Below are 21,740 nucleotides of genomic sequence, written 5' to 3' on the forward strand. Positions count from 1 at the left end.
AGATTACTTCTACTAATATGAATGTGACATCACAGAGTTCCTGCAAACCAAGCTGATGCATTTCGATCTCCATCATTATAATGTATTCTCTAAATACTTTCCGCATTGAAGTCAATTTAGTACAGTATCTGTGTGAGATGTACTCACAACACAGTGAAAAATGGCGGGCGGTCTGCACCTCGTCTGAAGTGTGTTGCACAGTGAGGTAATTCCAGATGGATTGTGCTGAGGGCGGCCTCCGACCACAGCCTGTTTATTCCCAGGTGCTCTCACACTCTCCACTCCATGAGAAATAGGGTGTTTTTTCTTTCATCAAGATCATAGCAATTCTTTCTCCCTACCCACATCCCGGCGCTCTTATCACCAAACATATATTAGAATGTCAGACACATCTTCTCCCCCCTGATCCATATCTCTCTCGTCCACAAACCACTCCAGCAAATGTTACCTTTTCATATCTGGAGCTGAGAAAATACGCTTTTTTTTTCTTTCTCCCACCGCACGTGAGGATCTGCAGACACGATAACCTTCGCCGCTGAACTGCAAATGTCACCAGGGCTAGCCGACCAATCGCGTTGCTCGTTGCCGGCCGCCGCAGCTCTCTTATGGGGTTCACTGCCACGACACTGGGACGGGGCAGATGTGCACACATGAATGAGAATGAGTCAGCAGGGCTCTCAGGTGTGGCCAGGAGAGGCCGAGCCAAATGCCACAGAATACCAGGAAACCGTATCAGATGGAACTGTGCTGCTTTTATCCGAATTCACCGGAGGGGCATCAATAAGGGGATTTCTGCAGCGTATTTTCAAAAGCTAATTACTACAGGATAATGCACCACACGCGTAGTCGTAGCAACAGGAAACACTGCATCACCAAACTGCAGAAAGGTTTCAAAGAGAACATTTTGCACTCGAATGCATGGGGAGTGGCGATGCTCTGCAGCACATTGAAGTACCTGATGTTGTCGGCATGTTAAGAAAACCCAGAAGTAGGGCTGATCATGGCAAAAACCATAATCTCCATTATGTTGGTCATAATGGAGATTGCTGTTATTTAACACTGTTATGCATTGACTTGCAACACTTCATTTATTAAAGGGGCCCTATTATTCTTTTTTTGTTTTCCCTTTCCTTTAGTACGTCATACATGTTGTGTGCGTTTAAATGGTCTGCAAAAGATACAATCTCACTCTCCCACTGGGAGTGAGTTTTATATATTTAGTTTCAGTGATTTTTTTTTCACCTGGAATTCATTGCCAGTCCATATTATTCAGGAAGAAGTACTTTTTAAAAGTTGAAAGTGAAACATCTCTTTATCATAAAGTATAATGGTCTGTGGGTATTTCCAACTATTTGTAATATTTATGTTTTGCTTAATGATGGTTAAAATGGGATGATCATTTCGGTTTTCACTTCATATTGAAATTTGAATTCCATGAAATTATGATTTGTTTGTTGTTTAGGTTTACGTATGAGTGACTGTGTGTGTGCGGACCCCAGTAGGAATAGCTAGTGCTAATGGGGATCCTAATAAAGAGTAAGAAAACGTTTGGGCTATAATGGAGGGGCAAAAGCTCACCACTGTAAAGGAAAGAGGAATGGCTCGATTTATATTACTGAGACAAAACAAGAGCAGAACAGTAATAGTTTTTTCTCGATTAACTTGGAAGGCGACATTGTGATTAGAAATAAAACTCAATAATTGTCCAGCCATACTTAAATGTGAAGTGTGACTTGCTTTACTAGGTTTATGCAACAGCCATTACCCGGTTAATGTTTTATTTGTCGTAATGTGTGTCCAGCTGAACAGGAAAAGATTAATTTTGTTCTTTAGTCTTTCTCGCTCAAACTTCTTCCTGGTGTTAGAAAGGCATATCTGAGCAGCATCCAGATTGACATGCTAGGTAATGTGTTCCTCACACACAGGGAAAGTGTGAGATAGGAGGCAGTTATGCTTATCATTAATATTTCAATACTCCTGTGCAGTTATTGGTCCATTTCCCAAGCCCCTCCAGGTTTATCTGTGTGATGGCATATTTCAGAGCATCCATATTCGTGACCAGAGATTATATATTATGCACTTTGTTATGGGTATTCATGGCCGCTGGGGAGTCCCTGTGAACTCCACCATTCCCTTTTTATATTGGCTATCAGTCTCAAGCTGGCAGATGTTTTATTTGCAGGACTGGAAAGTAGCCATTGTGGAAAAGGCAGATAACAATCCGCAATAAGCGAAAAACATTGGCCAATGAAGAGGCATCCCCATTGTATCTGTCAGGCTCTAGTTCATAGGTCCATGTAGAACTGCTTGAATGGCAAATTCGGCATATTCTTTTCACTTTTGTAGATCGCAAATATAAGGAATTTCTAAAGAATTAGGATAGAAGATCATTAGAACAAATTACTTTATTTATCATTGGTTGGAATTTGGGTTCCGTGATGGTTGAGCCATTTGAATAAAATATGTAAAACAATTATATAAAGATACCTAGTTAAATATACGTGATACATTTGCAATTTATATAAAATACAATATAACTAAGAATTGTATACTGTATATTAATGTGCAGTTAAACACAACTAAGTAGAATAGAGCTATAGCAAATGTAGGAGGTAACATGTCTTGAATTGAGATTAAGAAAGAGAGAGTGGTGCTCACTAAATGCCAGAGCTTAGTGTTCTTCTTAAAGACATTTTCATGGCTGTTGTTTGTCAGAATTGTGACCCCTGACCTTTCAGTGTGAGGTCACAGGCCAGCTTTATCCAGGGTCAGCTCTTTGTTGGTGGGCCTGCGTTAGGACGCCTTGTCTGTGCTCTGATGCCAGGAGACAGGCATCCTCTTGTGGCTCTCCTTATCTGGATCAGAGAGGCAGACCCATCGGTCTCATGACCAGCAATCAGTCTCACCTTCCAAGGCTGAATAATCTCTAATGCACCAGGAGAGCCTGCCAATCATCAACCAGGAAATTAAATACTTACCCGAAACCTGCTACCTTAGTGGGGGGGATATTAAACAGACTGGCGGAACATGTTTCTTCCAACAAATAATCTGCTTGTTTAATCATACTGTTGCCACACTGGTATGAATCCAATATGATGACGCTTGAATTGTCTATGCACGTTTACCTTTAAGCATACATTCATGTTTTTTCCTTCTTTTTTTGTAGTTCCTGTGTTTGAAGAACATCCGGACGTTCCTCAAGGTGTGCCACGACAAGTTCGGCCTGCGTAACAGTGAGCTGTTCGATCCGTTTGACCTCTTTGATGTCAGGGACTTCGGCAAGGTGAGTTAGACTTGATGGACGCTCTTCTTGGCAGCCTCCAAACGCTCTGCAGTTGAACTGTGATCTGCTCCTAAACGAGGCTGCCCCGAGGCTACATTCTCGTTACGGCGTGCGCTCAGAGACATGACGCCGCTTGTGTCCCTCGTTACAGCAGGAGCGATGTCCTTCTGCTGTCAGATGGAAAGCTAAAATGTGGCGTATGTTATGTTCACGCTCATGTGGGCTGATACAATCTGTGCATGCGTTGTGGAAGAGGACAGGCTTGTGGGAGTTCATCTACAGTTTAGCACAACATGCACCGTTGATTTGCTTTGGTTTGAAGACTCAGTAAAATCTGTCAGTTACTTTAACTTCAATACAGAGCGGAGGGATGCCGTTACACTTCAGGGTCAGCAATCTCATTTCGTGTCACTGAGTGTGAAGAGTTGAACTTCACTCTGCTTTCTAACAGGCTGATGCTAAAAGAATGCAGTGTGGGAGTGTGTGTTGGCTCAGCAATAAAGATGGCTGACTCACTCGCACATCATTTAAGGTTTATGTGGAGTTTTATGGGGTAATCAAGTGGAGATTTGTATTTATGAAATGCTCTTTAGGTCTCTTTAAGTCCCTTCTTTCGGGACTTGAATTGAGTTGGCGCTTTTTGGGTTCAGACGTCCAGAAAGAGATCCAAGTAGACCTGCTGGTGTTTTGCATCAAAAGGTGGTTAAACATCAGACCTTAGAGCATGGGCATGTGCTGGCATGTTTACCACCAGTTGGCTTTGCCTGACCCAGAAAACTCAGGAGGGATTACAGATTCCACCTGGCCCAGGGAGGTCTAAGGATCCACCATAAGGAGCAAGAGTTGCAGATGGAGGCAGGAACATCTGGATGCTCGGTCTGCTATATCCTAACCCTTATCTTAGCTCTGTTTCTTAGTGGTTCTGTCAGGAGTCTTAGAACCGTAATGCCATCTAGAAAACCATCTCCCTTGCTGCCTGTTTCTAGCAAAACAATCGTAATCAAGGTTGCGTCATCAACGAAGGCCATTGCATAATGCACAATGAAAGTACACCGCGTTTACAAGATATCAAATGGAATATTGCAAGCTGCAGTTATGTAATTAAATGTTTTCGTTTAAATCCAAAACCAACTGCCAGAGGATAAGAAGTGCTAGATTATGAATTGCAAGACACCGACCCCTCTTTCAATTTGTGATTACCATCAACTGTCACGTTCAAGTGAAAACCTTATCGGTTAAGGACCAAGAGTTCAGGTTCTCATTTGTTTGGTCAAAATGAGTACACAACTAGGTGTGTGAACTGTAACAGAACCAGTTCTTAGTTGTTGGAAAAGGGGTCACTGACCCAGACCTGGATTACCGTTGAATTATGGAAGAATGAAGTCCAAAATACAATTTAAAGTCGGTAATACAATCTGGAATTTCAACATCAATCCAAAACTGCTGCAAAACCAGGGAAAGATGCCAGCTGCTTGAACCATATTTTCCTTTCATGTTCCTGAATATGAAAGGTGGAAACCCACGGGTGATAGATGAGGGGGGAGGGGATGGATTGGCTTGTAATCCATGATCTGCATACCCTGCTGTTGACCTAAGCTCCTGAAAGTGGATTGTTTCTCTCTACTTTCTAATCCCCTTGACTATTCAGAGTGTGTTGTTTGGCGTGAGAGACAGAGTGGTAGGGGTCTTATCCTCTTTCTTGGTTAGTATGCTGTTAAAACAAGCAGTAGGGATAGCATGATGTAAGTAAACAGATGTGGGCAGCTGATGCCAGTGTGTCAGGACTTATGAGGAGGGAATGTTAATAGTGTACCTCTTCTTCAGCTGATTGAACACATGTGTAGAATTTGTACTACAATGGCGAGGATTGCTTTGGTGGAGGTGAAACCGCATTACATCTGGCTGTGATCGATTTCAAAGAGGATGTATTTGCAAAAAGTAATCTGCTCGTTTATCTCATGTATTTAATTTGGAACATCCACACTCCCGGCGTCAGGCTGGGAACAGAGGCAGAAGAAAGACGGAGAAAGAAAAGATGAGGGAGAAGAAAAAGGAGACAAGGACTCATTTGGCAGTTTGTAGATAAACCACAAGACGATGTCTGAGAGTCAATGAGCTCGCAGTGAATGGTATTAAAATCCAACAGCAGTCAGAATCAATCACACAGGCCCTCCATATGTCAATTTGGAAATTGCTTTTGTATAGTCGCAGCGGTGGCGGGCTTGTCTCACCATTGATTTTCCATTAAGGCCAAACATCACATTATAATATATTGAATCGAGCAGATCCCTTCTAATGTGGCATACATTTAAATAATGAGAATGCCTAATAAACGGAAGATAAAAGGGGGCTCTTTTTTATACCTGCTGTTAGTCTCTTTTTTTGTTGGATCTCATCCCTGGATGTGCTCTTTCCTCTTTTGTTACCTTTACACAAAGGTTTCTTTGTGGCCACATCCGACTGCAAACAAAAGGAATTCTAACTTCAAGCATACATCGTTGTACAGTATCATTCGTCTTTTCTCTCCAAATCATTCTTTTGTCTTTTGTCTTCCACCTGACACTTAGGGAGAAGTGGAAACGCTTAGATAAAGAATTTACGTTTTGTTAGACTAAAATCCAGGTTGGGAACTGTTTGAACAATTTAATAAAAGGATGCATCCTTTCAGACTGAGAGGTATTATAAACCCCATCATATAAAGTATAAAAATCAATATTGTTTTCCAGTAACAACAGCTAGAACACATCTATTGATCTAACTTTAATATTTCCAAATATTTGTTTCTCGTTCTGGTAGGATGTTCTGTTAAAATGAGAATATTTTGATTAAGCTTGTTCTGTCTTTAGCTTACGCTTAACCTTTTAGCATGAACATAGGTTGCAGTCATAGAGTTCAGTCACATTGGATGCAATTTGTATGATCCATCCCTCCAATGCTGACAGGTTTTGCTTGAGTGCTTTCCAATCTTGTTTCTCTTCTGGCGTTGTGATTAGAAATCCAAGTTTGGATTAGGCAAACGTTGGTTTAAGGCTGTAGGGTTTTATCAAAGTGTAGCAGAAGAAGACAGGGAAATAGAATAAAGGTAGAAGTAGGAGTATCGTTGTGTCAGTGAAAGGAAAGGTGGACCTCTCCCTGTTTCCCCGACGCAGTCCTTTTGGAAACAAACGGGCTGTTTGCAGAGACATGCCCTACACTGTAGATTTTTAATCTCCTCTGGACGAAGGGAATTCAAACGAAGGACTACAGGGAGACGAGGTTAGGTGGAGGGTTTCGACAGCAGCTGCCTCTATAAACATTAATCAGCCCCTATCCACTTTTCATACCTGCACGGTGGCTGTCAGGGTCCCCCAGAGTTCATCTCCCCTGGCCTTTGAACCGCCTTCTCTTCGTCTAATGATGCCTTTCTCCGGGTCACATGCAAATGGAGACCGAGGCCAACTGGGCCCAATGCTGAGGGAAAAAGTAATTGCCCCTTCAAAACCTTCCCCTACCCTTTCCAGTGGGGCTACTATCGAAACAGATGGAGCACATACGATGCTCGATGTCCTCTACCGATCTTTATTTTCATTACCCAGCTCATTTCAACCAGGCGTGCGCCACACGCAACATGAGCTAGGGCTCCCTCGTCGCCACCGCTTCACGCAGGGGGAGAACATAGCCTTACAGTTTAATGCACATATTGCTCACTTCTCCTCTTCGCCCCCTGACCCATCCCCCATCATTAGAAATTCATTATGACATCATTAAACCAATGAAATACAGCTTATTACAGTGGACCCCAGAGAAGGCTTTTTATTTAAACGCCCTGCCTCCAATCCGAAAACCCAGCCGCCTCGTTTACTTCATCCCAACCTATTTTAATTAGCCACCAAAGGAACATTGCTGTCATTTAAATGAACATGGCAATCAGTTTATTTGGCTGTTGCCATGATTAGCATAATTAGCCCGCACCTGTTAACCATCTATCAACAGTTTGGTAATTTTCCCGCCTGTGACTGGAGCGCGGCGAATAGGAAGGACGCTTTCTGACAGATTTGCCGTCTTCATTAAACGGGAATGGCGTCATTTGTTTGAAATGCAGACGGTGTTGCTCGCTTCACTTTCTATCTCATCTAAACAGCCCCGGAGTCATGACTGACTGACTCGCCAAGTGTCAGCCATCCAAGCCCCGCTCATTGGCTTGATAGAACCCTGTCAAGGTGAATGGATGTTATCTGTGCACTGCATCTGAATGGGAATTAGTCACTCAGTGTGCACTCATTGTTTTTTAGGAAACAGCCATCACTTGGCAGACATATTTTCAGCAATCTGTTTGGATTTGTAAACCCTTCCAATTTCTTGAAACTGTGATAATAAAGTAGTAATTTTATCTACCATAAGTAAGCATGTTCTTTTGTATGAGTTTTCCAAAGTGTTGTCTTGACTCCCAGCTTGTAATCAGTTTACTTCACATGGATCAGACTTTGAAACAGATTTGCGATGTGAAGGAAACACAGAAATCCCCATGATTGAATTTGCACCGAATGCTTTATTTTTCCAACACTTTTCTTTCCTCCTCACTTCCCCCCCATTCATCTGTCCCCCTCTTTCTCACTGTCCTCCTCTCCCGACTCATTCATCTCACACCCACACTCTCAGCGAGTATGTTGTGATAAGACTAAGCCAGCGGCAGGCGAGCAGCCATTGTGTCAGGGCGCTGTGATTGCCATTGGTCGGCGGTGTTTGATTTCTCTCTCTTCTGCTCTGAATCCCGCACTGAACTCTGTTCCTTTCATTTCCTTGCTGCGGTCTGCCGCTAAAAATAGCTAGTTGCTTAGCATCCACGCCCAGTGCTGCTTACATCTGGAAACGTGCCTCACCCGCCATTGGCCCGTCTGCCTGAGTGCTATTTACTGAAGTTGGATCTAACCTCAGTCTCAAGCCCTCAGCCACGGCCTGTGATCATTTGTTCTAGCTGGGAACATTTTGCATGCAACAGTACATTAAACCTTTGAACCCCTTGCTGTCCTCAATATGTTTATAGGGTTATGGCTACGTTCTACATGACTGGGTAGGGCTTGCCATATGTCATTGGCTACTTAGAAAAGCATTTATTATTTGGGCAATCACCATGCCCAAATGATGGTATTCCTCAGGTGTCCTAAGTGTTATTTTATAGGATACATTTGTTAACACCCGGTCACTATGGACATACAGCCAATTTTGACAGTCCTTAACACTTTTTTCAAATATTTTGCTGATATTTGTTTTTGTTTTTCAACTACAATCTTTCCTTGTGGGACTGAAACTTGAGGTGTTTGTTGCTTAGCATTCAGCAAGTTAGCTGCGGGCTACACTTGTTTTGTTGCATACAATTGATAGTCGTGCTATAATGGCTACTATTTTTGTTTCGTTTTTGCTTGTAACTGGGTAAACTAACAACAATCGACACAAATGTCCCTTTGTACCGTAGGGAAAGTCTCACTAAGACTATAAGTGACCAAATAATTCATAGCCATTCATTGTTATTGGACATTGGAGGATTGTGTGTTCCTGTTTGCCAAGACAGATTATACCAGACTACTGAACAATGTCCATTATCATGCACTGCATGTTGGTATCGATTCACACCACGTTTTTTGGAATGAAAAATAATCACTGGAGAAAGGTAGTGATTCACGCCTGTCAGACTGCGGCTGGAGGGACCGCAGTAAGTGATGGAGGAAGGTTGAAGGGTCAAGAAGACAGGGTCACTCTCTCAGGTTGGCCTGTCACATTCCATTAGTGAGCACCTCCTCAGCAGCAGTCCTCTACTATGGAGGGAAAAGTAGATGTTTTAACCTATGATTCTCTCAGTTACATTGTCTATTTTGGAGGGCTAAGAGGGTTATCGCAATATGTGGAACACCTTTTTCAGCGTGGGTTACATCGATGTCTTCTCTATGGACCCCAGTGGTGGGAAGTAGCTGAAATAACAAGATGAGGTACTTCACCTTTGATGCTACTTTAAACGAGTTCCTCACGGTCAAACGGACAGCTTCTGAACGATGAAATTATTTGTTATACATTATGGAAGTGGATATGAAGTGTTCTATCAATCCTTCCTCAACAATTTCATTCTGAATCTTAATTCAAACACTGTGTTTACACTGTGTAAACTGTGCAGATTAGGAAATGACACGCTGATAGCGGAAAGATTTGTTGCTGAACTCTCCATTTACTAAATTGTCATAACAATCCTATGAACAGTTCATGAAATACTATGCATCATATGCATCACTTCCACACACAATCCCCCAAACAATAGAGTATTCTTAAATTGTGGTTTTCTACTTCTCTACACTTCTCTGACCACCTCCTCCAATGCCGTACTCCATGTCCCCTTGATCCTGCAATACACTCAGTGCTCCCCGTAGAGAGAATTTATCTCCATAACCTTCCTTGAAAACACTCGGCAGACAGTTTTGTGGCTCCTTCCTTTACCCCCGTGCCCTCTTACTTCACGCCCTGTCCATCAGGACCCCCAACTGCAAGTTTTTACATAAAGCTTCCAAGACACAATCAATAATTCATTCCAAATGCCACAGCGCTGATGATAATTCCTCTGACATGAATTATAAATGGGAACTTCCTCCCCCTTCCTGTGTTTAGACCCCCTTCCGTTGCTCCCTTCCACGCTTCACTCCCACAACCTCATTATTCCTGCAGCTCGTTACCGGGATTCTGGCAGAAACAGGTGGTTGCTGAGAAATTGGTCGTTGTCAGGGATACAGGGATGCTGACTGTTGGAAGGTGAGGGATGACGCCACTAGGTGTCCACGTTATAGTGTGGAAGAGATGGATTGGTGTTCCCATCGACTTTTATTCAGACAACTCAATTTTACATTGCGTGACGGATGAGCGAAAGCTTGAAGTCCAGATGACACGAAATATGTCATTAGAATAAAATGTTGGGTGCCATCTGGATTCCCTCCAGCTGCTCCTTGCCCACCTGCTCCATAGACTTTTTTTTTTCTGCACATGAGTGTCCCATTTTATTCTTTGGAAGCTCATTCACAACCAAACAACTTGATACAAATGGGGGAGCTTCCTCATAATTAGGAATCCTATACCCATTGATTTAGCATCATGTAATGTTGAGAAAAATGCAATTAGAAAATCAGTTGCAATCACAAAAAGACTGAAAGAGGATGATTGTTAAACATGCGTACCATTATATCAAACTTGCGAGTTATGAGGTTTTGGAGAACATGAAATAAGGATATAATGTTCATGTTTTTAAGTCATAATTTCTATATGCAGTAATAATAATAATAATAACTTGGATTTTTATAGTCGCTTTACAATGAAGAACAGAAGTATAAACAAACATAACAAAACAAAAGGCAGTCAGACGAACAGTTTAGACAGACAAAACAACAAATAGATTTGGGGCCAAAGTCCTTGGCAGACAGATGGGACTTGAGGGCCCTTTTGAAGGCGTGAAGTGTGGGGATGTTGTGGATCTTCGCAGGGAGAGTGTTCCAGAGAGTGGGGGCTGCCACACTGAAGGCTCTGTCCCCGAAGGTTCACAGGTTGGTGCGGGGGGCCAGAGTCTGAAGACCGCAGGCTCCGGGGAAGGGCATGTGGGAAGAACAGCGAGCCAGCTAGCAGCTAGCACCATTAGCCTGGTAGAAACCGGACCTCGAACCTCAGCAGCGGCGATGGAAAACACCCAGGTTAGATGGCAGGACTGAGGGAGGGTGCGTGGGTAGTCCTGGGAGCGTGGCACAGAGGAGCCCAGTCGGGGTATTCCAGAGTGGGGATTCCACGGATAGCAGAGCACGACGGCGACCTCGTTTTGCTAAAAACAGTAATTAGCGTTACAAGTAAATATAATTAATGACAATATTTGGTAAAAACTAATGTGGTTCTCTACCATCCTTAGCTGTACTAAAACTCTTTCTGTGGAATAAAAAACAACCAGTGCCTATCATAAGACACATTCACACCGCAGTACTTCTCTCACAAAGGTTCATGAGAACTTAGTTCATCAGAATTCTTTAGTTCTCATGAACTAAGTACAGATCGCGTTCACACCGGAATAAGTTCCTATGGAAGGATTAGACAAATTAAGCCGCTGACGTCACTTCTTCTTCTGCTTTGGGTTTACTGGCAGGCCGCAAACAACTTCACGGCGTATACTGCCACCCGAAGTCCCCGGCCGGAAATCCCCGGGGTCGGGGACTTCCGAGTAAATCGCCAGAACGCCTACATCTCCTCATCTCCACCGCTCCCATGTTTTCTTTTGTGTTGCCATAAGTTAGACTCTCTGCGTTTGTGCGCTGGGCTAATGCTAATGCTAATAATGCTAATGCGAGGATAATAAAATGGCGGCTTCACAAAACTTTTTGGGAGTTTTACGGGGCGTGGTTTGCAATCCGCCCAGCCAATCAGACATAGGAACCTTTTTCTCCCACGAAAGTACCTGCTCTCTAGCAGGGACAGAAAAGGGGGTCAAAAAGGTTCTGATTAAATCATTTTAGTTCCGGCTCTTTTTGGTGTGAACGCGACATTTAGGAACTATATCGGAACTAAAGTTGGAAAAGTACTGCAGTGTGAACGCGGCTATTAGAGACAAAAAAAGCACTATGTCTTTAAAACTTTCTTTCTATCCGCCATCTGCTTTACCATTTCCCTCTGACAGCATTGCAAAAACAATGACATGTAAAATAAATCCAGACAAGAGAAAAAAAAAAAAAAAGTGATGAGCTGTACTTTGGATGCTCTGTGCAGTCTGAATCCTATTGTGGAAATAATTGGCCTCTTTGTTTCGGGTGACAGTGGATGTTACATTGTGCCGCTAGACAAACTGATAGATGGAGACAACGTGATTTTGCCCATCGTTCATGCTCAGCAAAGCTCTTTGAAGTTTTCCCAGATCACTGGAGTGCAGTGCCGAGTTCCCAAAAGCCCGCTGCAGTAGATCACACCCCTCTATTGCCTTTTCGGTTTGTGAGTCAGTGGTCACTGGAGGGTTTGTCCCTGTCGTTGGGGTGGTGTCAGTGGAGCGCTGCAGGACTTAAGTGAGGGGATAAAGAGGAAGGGCCCCCATTGAGCAGGAGTCTCTGAATTCCTTGCAGCTGGTGTACGCTCTCATTATTTCTCCTCGCCCTATTCCTCCCTCCAAGGCCCTGCAGGGACAGCTGTGATGGACAGGTACATTTTTCGGAGGAATCACTGGCATGAAAAAAAAGAAGAAAATCACCAAAAAGTGACTTTGTCCTCCATCATCTTTTCATTGCACAGGGATTACTCTCCTGTGGGGCTGGAATCCAAAACCACTTGGCTCATAAATCACACTTATTGTGCGTGGATGTTATGTAATAAAACCCCATTTGCTCTTAAAACAGAAGATAATGTCCCAAACCTCCATTGCGTCATGCTTTAAACAGAAGCTCAGCACTCAGGATATTTTTGTAGGAGACATTTGGCAAAAACATTGCACAACGTGGAGGTAGCTTTGCCGGATCATCGGAATAAGCTGCTTTTCAAAAACCACGATTAAATCATGAAAGATGTCACGTGAAAAGAATCCTCAGTGTTTGTTGCAAGATTGGCAAAATACCTCGGAGAAACAGATGGGTTGCAAAGACAACTTGGAATGAAGTCTGAATATTGTCTTTGTTTTTTCGACTTAACACCAACTCTTAGCGTTGGTGTTAAGTTGAAAGATCACACAGATTAGTAGTATCAGCGCAGATAGGATGTAACGTTCAGCCAGTTAGCTGCACCCTATAAGTGTTAATGGACCATGTGATTACTGCCATTTGTGCATCAGCCCCTCTTAATGAGGGTTTTGCTATGAGCTAATGAATATAATGTTTACATTTGAACACATCAGGAGATAAGTCAAGTAAACATTACCACATATGCCTTTATGAGTGCTTGGATTAAGTCACCCTAAAAGAAAAAGGCATGAGCGTGTTCACTGCTTTCTCACGTATGGCATCAAGAAACATTAAGGTTTATCGAATAAAATATTGGTCACACACGGGTAATTCTAAAGTACTCCTGCTTCCTATTCAGGTCATGGTATTTGTTAGAATTTGTACTGTTATTGACATTTGAAAACACTTGTTTGTTAGTTTTTTGTGAAGTAAAACTCTGTTCCAAAGTTGCGGTCTATATTCCTGTCACTACAAGACAGTAAAGTACATTGAGATGGAAGTCCCAATGAACCAAAATCACCAGTGATCGACTTTGCTGAAGTTTCCTTTAGCAATAAACTGAAACTTTACTGGACCAACGAGTCAGTGTGTCCCTCACGGGTCAGAGGAACCCACAACCCTGAGATCTCATCATCCATTAAACTGCAGATGACCACATGAAGCTCACAAAAGCTAAATCCTAAATGGTGTTTTTATGCTCAAACATAGACCCGGTTAAAGATGTTTCCATTTCGGTCCGACAGGTTCAGTTGAAACGTAAACACCGGATTATCGCCTGTGCAAACCAACAAAGACCATGTCAGAAATGTGTGAAAGTGGAAATAACCACTTTACTCAATTGGATCTTTGACAGCACTGTCTATGGCAGCCATTAACTTTGTCATTGCTTTTTACACGGTCCAGTTCATCACCAGCAGCACATCAGAGTGCGACATGACACACACGGGGCACCCCGAAGCCCAGGGCCATAAAGCCTCTGCTGGAGCCAGTGCTCTCTGATTCCTCTTATCAAAGGGCCGTAAAATGGAAATTATACTAAATGGATGACATGGTCGCTCATTACCCGTGGCATGTATTATAGAAAGTTGTAGCAACACATTCAGCTGTGATGGCGGAAAACTGATATTGGCGAGTTAAGCTATACCACTACCTTTTACAGATCTTAATAATCCACCCACTTCCTGCTGCTGTACCACCTTCCTGCCAAATTCATATGGTTAAAATATTCCCCCCTGCCATTTTCACAACTTTTCCTCCCATTGTGTATCTCCCCTTCCCAGTAGATTTCATTTTCTCACCTCAGAGTTATTTTTTTGCTTCTGATTATTGTGTTTTTATCCGGATGATGGTCATTTGATACGGGCAATAAATAAGCTAGCGACCAGGCTCCCTATGGTGCGATGTTGGGGAGCTTGCCAGGTGTTATAAACCCCCCCCCTGCGGCCGCCACTAAACTGATGCCATCCTCCATGCTACTATTCATTTCTTTCCCTGCAGGTGCCTCATAGCAGGTAGTAATGATGCACAGGCTCTATGTGGCCTTTGGGGGCGGACCGCCTGATGTGTAGGTAAAGGTAAAACTTGACACACTCAAGGGAACGCTAACCATATTTTTGGCAGGTGGAACATTGGACAGGAAAATAATCAAATAAAAATATACATTGCTGGATTTGTATGCTTGGCTTTGGAAGAAGAGATTGTGCCAAAAGAAAAGTAAAAATATAAAATAATAATAATAATGATAATTAAACATGCCCATTGTTGAATGGTCAAAAAACAAGCAATATTCAATCTACTCCAAACAAGCTGAAATCAATTGTTATATAGTTTACTTAAATAACATTAATTAAATATGTTATTTGATATTTTATAAAAAGGGAGTGATATTTTGTATTGCATTTTTAGTCAAATGCTAATATAGAAACATGGCGAATGTTATATACTTTATTATCAAATGTCCTAACATATACATATACGTATATACTTGGCTCTACTGAACTTTCTTTTACATAAAACAATGTATTGTCTTTATTTATATATTATTTTCATTTATTATCATTTTACCTGGAGATTGACCAGAAAAGTTGATAGTTTTTACTTTAATATAGACCAAAAACAAATGTATAAAAATAAACCTTTTTAGTTCTTTCTCCATCTTGTTTTCAGTTGCTTGTGCGCAACACACCAATACCCGGATATCTGTAATGACCTGATGTCGTCTCATATTTCACCAACACCTGTATTGATCGGGCTTTCGCAGAGTTCACAGTAACACTTAACATGGTCACAATAAGCTTTCAGTAACAGACAGTAACAACTAAGACTACAGAGTAAATACAAAAGATAATCATGAGCACACACAGCAGTCTGTACTGTTATAGTTCACCTGTACCTGACTGCAGACGGAAACTTTTGTAGAAGTGTCGGATGTATTCAGGAGACCATATCTGACATTTCCCCCACCTCTGACTCGGTGAGACAGCCCACAGAAAATAATACTCGTGCTTACTTTCATCTCCATCTGTGTGCGTGAATGTGCAAGCCTCTCCCCCCCCCTGCTGTGCTCCGTCTGCCTGGGCTGCAATTACCAGCAGAGAGAGGGCCCATAGCTACCTGCTCATCATCCTGGAGCCGCGGCCCGGCCCTGGACAAAGCTCGCACAGCAGCTTCCTGCCAGAGACTGCATTATGGAGATTAGGCCGAAAGATTGACAAAGAGGTAAAGGGGAGGTGGAGGGAGACACAGCTCGATGAGAGCAGGGAGGCTTCGGGGAAGGGAAATTAGTTTGCTTCTGGACGCTCCCCCAAGGCTCAAGGGGAAGGGGGAGAAAGCTGGAGGGATTAGGAAAGGAAGAGATGGAGGAGAACAGACAGAAACAGACTAATCTCGCTCAGTCAGATGTCCGTCTCGTGAAGCCCGCAGAGGTCTGGAGCGACGCCTGGAAACTAATCAATTCTGATAATAAATTAATGAATACATTTATCAAGCAAAAAGCTAAATATTCTCTGGTTTCAGCTCAGAAAGGACGTGCTTTTATTCTTTGTTTTCTCTCATTATAATTGTAAGATGCCAGAGAACTTGTGATGTGTATTCTTGTTTTTTCTGGATCAATTTAGTAATGGTTTCATTGGAAAATGGAATTCTTATAAAACATCTGGTGGTTTGTAAAGAAAACCTCCCTAAAACTAGAATTCCTTGTGTTGTGTTAGAAAAACTAAACCAACTTTTTCAGATCAGCCTGAAATGATGACTAAGCAATATTAAGACAAGCACAGAGAAAGGTGAAGTAAGGGGAAACCCACTCACTTTTGGATGCCGAGACAAAAACACTACCAGACAGAGGGCAAGTGTTCGACACGAGAAAGAATGTTGGAGAACAGCAAAGTCTGAGGTGAACAGATACAGACGTGACTAGACAAGCTACTTTCAGAAAACTGAAATAAGAGGATAAGAAAGAAAGACGAAAGCACTCTTAAGGACGTAATTGAGACGAAGCAAAGACGAAGCGACTGAAGAGTGACATTGCCGCCGATCCTTTTGTAGCGGGAGTGCGTTTGCTCAGCTGGGCACCTTACTGCCCTTTGTGATGAAGGAGAGTGGTTTCACTGCAGACAATGGCGGAGAGGATAGGAAGCTTATTGCCAGACTGGGCCTGTGTCCGCCTAAATGGCAACCATCAATAATCCCCTCAGTCAGTGTCCTCCTCAGAGGGCTTCTTCCTGAGCTGCAATGATGAACACATTGCTGAGGAGTAGGTGTGGTTCTTCCTGTGTCTTCATGTCCTGCATAAATATGTCTTTATGTTAAACCTGGGGGTCAGGATCCCCACAGGGCTCACAAGATGAAACGAGATGAACAAGATATTTTTCTGCACAATTTGGTTTTCACATTTCCCTTTGAAGTACTAGAAGTTACGCTTATTCAGGCCGCTAAATTTGCCAAAAGCTCAATGCTATATGCTATAAGAATGGACACATTGTTTATAAGCTAACACATAGGACATATGCAACTTGTTTTTTTTAGGTCAAAGGGGCGCTATTATTCTTTCATGTAGTTTGTAATATAGGTTTTAGTGCATGTAAAGGGTCTGCAAAGGCTAGACTCCCAAAGTTTCCTCCAGAGGGAGTTTCTCTCCCGCACATTCCCTCCCTTCCTGAAACTGCTCTATTTGACACCTTTGTTTTCTTTCTTACCATAATGACATCACTGTGTAACACTTGCTGTTGTATCGGCTAGCGCTCAACACATAGTACGTGATAGGCTAAGGGCGGGAGCAATCAAAGCAAACTGGGCTCTAGTTTCAGACGGAAGGAAAATGAACGGTGTTGCAGTACAAGCACTATGAGAAAAATAAAGCACCTTTTCAACATTAAAGCATGTAAACATGTCACATTAGAGGCACAACATACAAAAAGAATATCTGGAAATTAGCATTAAAGGGCCATTAGTTGACAAATATTCAACCTACTATGATGTCAAAACAGAGAAAGCAGTAAATGCTCATATTTGAGAAGCTTTTACCAGTGAGAATATGTAAATAATGTGTGAACATTATCTGTAGACGCTTCTCAAAGTTGACCTACAACTTGATATATGTGTCGACTGATTGTTTAAGCTCTATTAAAGGCCTGCTTGAAAAGATAACTAACCGAAAAAAAAATTTTGAACCAGGAAAAATACCATCCACAGAACTCTGGAGGCTCTGCAGTCAGACCTTCTGGTGTACAAAAAAAATCTGGTCCGGGGTTTTTGATGTAATCCAAATTCTTCTTGGTAAAAGAAACAATTATTTTTAAGTTCAACCCGGTGGGATTTGCACTATGCAGGCAGAAGGGGCCAAGCTGTGCACAATATTAAAGGCCAAAGTAAAATAGCCATCTACCCATACCTGCAACACTGCTTTAGAAGTCCAACACACACACACACACACACACACACACACACACACACACACACACACACACACACACACACACACACACACACACACACACACAGTGGAGACTTTGTTAGCCTGCTGGCACAGTCAGGCTTCCCGGTACAGCATGTTTCCACCCGTCCTGAACAGAGTGGTCGTTGTGCGTGGTGGTTGCAGCATTGTGGGGACACATGCACGCAGGCAGCAGTCACACTGGATGGCATTCTTTACACAGAGATGGCTGTAGAACGCCACTTAGCATAAATTCACTGTCAATTGTGAAGTCATGTTCTGAAATGTGATCCCAGCCATTGGATTTAATTAAAGTCACAGTTTCACTCAGAAAATGACAAAGCAAATTTAAATAATAGAGCAAATATTAGTACTTTTACAACACTGTCTAAAAATGTACTGGTAAATAATATCTTACAAATAAAGAACAAAATACAAGATCATCGTTTTTGTTGGTGCATTTTTTGATGTTTAAGGTGTTACTGACATTCGGCTATAAACCATATTCTCTTTGGGAATAGAACAAAGTTAGAACTTAAAGTTAATTCACACTAATCCATAATGCTTTGAAGTCTTTTAAATACAATAGAACACCATCCAAACCCTTGAAGTTAAGTGTGACACGGGAACAATGTAAACTGTGCGCTGCTGAATCTTTGGGCACATTAAAAAGCAGCTAAAGGAACACTAGAGCGTCCCTTTAGCCAAGTCTCTGCCACAAACGCACATTCTTTTTTTTACGATAAAGAGAACACTGCACTGTTCTGCTGGCAGTTGAATACATCACCTCCTCCTTCTGGCTTTTCCAATATCACTTGGAACCTCTTGCTGTTTTCAGAGGCTCATTCTGTGCCGCACTGAGGGATGTTTAACAGCGTCTGAAACGCCTGGATCATCCTTTTTTTTCCTTCTTCTCCTTCGTCTGTTTAAGTCTGTTGTGGGTTGAGCCTGGCTCCCAGAAATGGAAAATCATTCCAGCGCACAGCGTCTCATGGACCATAGAGAGCTGTTTCCTCTTTCTCCCGGTGTGAAAGCTCCGACATTGATCTCGCTCTCCAGGTGTTTTCACACATTTAGCCAGAGTTGAGTCAAGGGCTGATGCTATGGCTCATAAACACAGGGCTCACATACTAACATATTGAAAGACAATGCCACCCATAAACCTACTGTATATGCTTTGATTTACATTTGTACGCTCACATAGAAACACACAAAAAGACAGCCGGCGAGAAGCCCAACTTTCACTTTCTGACTTTGTATTGCTCTTGACACGACTTCATATAAATCTCAAGTGACTCGTTGATGACTTTAGCCTGAAGTGTGTGTGTCATTGTGTGAAAGGCCATTGTGAGGCAGCCAGTGCTGCAGTATAATGGCCTAGTAGACACAGTCAGGATGAAGGATTTGCTATTTGACACCGATTGCAAAAGGACACTGAAACAAAGAGAGAAGGGTGGAATGAAGGAATTAACACTGACTCTGACTTTTATGTTATTTCTCTACAGAATATAGTGTGACAAAACCATAATCCCCAATGACTTTAGTGATGTAATGCTATGACTTTTTTTTCTGGACCACCTGGAGATTGATTTCTTGACACTTCTCAAAAGAAATAGATCTACAAAACAGATATTATATTTCCTTACAGGATCATTTCGAAGGACTTTGGTGACCTAACCAAATGCCTGCAGAACTAATGCAGCGGTTCTAACTTGAGTCCGGTGGCAGACCATTACATTAGCAAAACACAATGAGAAAGATATACGTAAGGAAACTTAACCAGGTTTGTTCTAAGCAAATTACCAATATATATTCACATCACATCACCCCTACTACTTACATGTTACTCATGAAATAAACATATGACCTCATATTTTTAGCATGCATCTAATTAGTAATACATCAGGAGTCAATATGTCAAGAGTGAACGGAAAAATAAGAATTTACAGAAGGTACACAGTGCTGTAACTTAGGATAGACTTGTTTTAAAAAAAAAGACAGTTATTGCAACATTTTCAAAATATAGTTATTTGTTTAACCCTCTTAAACTAAGTGTAGATAAACCAAAATGTGTTTGTTCACGAGAGATTTGCAATCAGATTTGTATTGACTTGTATCTAAGCTAAAACAAGTCTGCAACTGGCTTTTAAAAGTATAACAACACGTCTGTTTTAGGGTAAGCTTTCTAGCCTCATGTTTAGTTCCACGCTAGGGTACTAAATTCACCATAACTCTTTCCCACCCTTCCCAAAAAATAACAAAAATAAAGAATACAAGAAAGAAAGTTATGTTAACTTTGTGTTGTCTTGGTGTTCATGCCCAGAAGCCCTTTAAACACGATGCCGGCTCATATCAAAGCAGCTCTGCTCAACTAAACATTTTCATTTGCCCCTGAACAACAACTCTGATACCTTTTGTATTACTCAGCACTTTGATGTAAAATGCAGTGATATTTCACCTCTTATGCTGAGGCAATGCAGAGGAAAGTAATGAGATTCATGTAGCCCGGGGAAATGAAGAGCTTTCAGGTTTTTTTTTAAGTCCTAACGTGTTGTTTTGGCCTCCCTCATCTTTCTGTATATCCTCTAGAGTCGCTTTCTGTATTCTTTAACTAGTGCAACTCCATTATAAATATGTGAGGGTTTATTTATGACTGCTAAAACTCTTACCCTTAAAGACAAGTTGATGTATTTTCTTTTTAACTACCGCAGCAGATTAATATAGAAAGATAGTTCAGTTGTTTTCCACATTTTGAAGTAATTCTGGTTTATAGATTGATCATTCAAAGCTGATGTGAACACATTCCAACAGCATGATTATTTTCTGTGGCCTTGACTTTCTTACATGCTGCTGCAATGTCATTACACAAGTATATGTGCAGGGGGCTGACCTGGGGTCAGCTAAGAAAAGATAATCCGCCTTCAAGGTAAGGAAATGAAGGAAGAGAGCCGGTGAACAGAGGTCAGACCGCAGCCCCTCCCTTGTTGGGGGTTGTGTGTCAGAAGAAGCTCAGGCGGGGGTCTTGGCACCCTACTGGTGACCTCGACCAACTTTCTGACTCATCCGCATACCAAGTGTTTTGCTTTGATCCCAACATTATGGGCCAGCTTTGATGCGTAATGGAATGTTGTATGCCAAAGTTTTGAGATATATTAACTTCTATAACTTCTGAATCGTTTTTTGGCTTCTCATTTTTACATTGCATTACATATTATCTGTTATAATAAATAAATAAATAAAAGAAATAGCGTAGACATGCCTAGGGGAGCAATTTCTTGCCCAAGGACAACTACATGTGGACTAGACTATCCTGACCATCTGATTGGTACATCTGCTCATTAGACCCCTGAGCCAGAACCGCTGTATTAAATATTCACTTTTTCGTGTTTCCCTTGACAGAAGTGTTGACCAGAACTATTGTTTCTTCAACTTAAAAGCGTTGAGAGTTGAATTTTTTTATTTGGTTGCTTAAGCGTTCCTATTTCCAGTTGGTATTTCTTTTAACACATTTTGCTGCCAGAAAGTTCCAAAGTTCCATAAAGAACTCAACCAATGTTGTATTTTGGAGGCCGATTATGTACCGAAAAGTCTAAAATGATCAATCAAAAATATATCCTGTTTAACATCACACAAAAGTAGGATGGAAATATCAGTGTTTAAGCAGCATTACACTTTTCCTCAGTGAAGTTATTTTGATGTCTCAGCAAGATATACACTATTTGAACATGTTAGAATGGGGCTTACCCTGGTAGTCCAAAAAGCAAAAATGTATCTTAACAACCCATAACCATGAGTTGGAAAATAAAGTTATCAGCGTTCCCACAGCTTAAACACATTA

The 21,740-nt window shown here is 41.8% G+C and overlaps 1 protein-coding gene across 21 annotated transcripts in view; it reads left to right on the forward strand.

Moving 5' to 3' along the window:
* The window catches only part of vav2 (vav 2 guanine nucleotide exchange factor), a 211,064-nt gene that overhangs the window by 58,598 nt on the left and 130,726 nt on the right, over nt 1–21,740 (forward strand). For all 21 annotated transcript variants that reach the window (XM_079660771.1, XM_079660785.1, XM_079660772.1 and 18 more), the window contains exon 2: nt 3,167–3,283. In XM_079660771.1, the coding sequence (XP_079516897.1) occupies nt 3,167–3,283 (117 nt within the window). The remainder of the gene's footprint in view (nt 1–3,166; nt 3,284–21,740) is intronic.

The sequence above is a fragment of the Notothenia rossii genome (assembly GCF_949606895.1).
Source record: "Notothenia rossii genome assembly, chromosome: 11".
Lineage (NCBI taxonomy): Eukaryota > Metazoa > Chordata > Actinopteri > Perciformes > Nototheniidae > Notothenia > Notothenia rossii.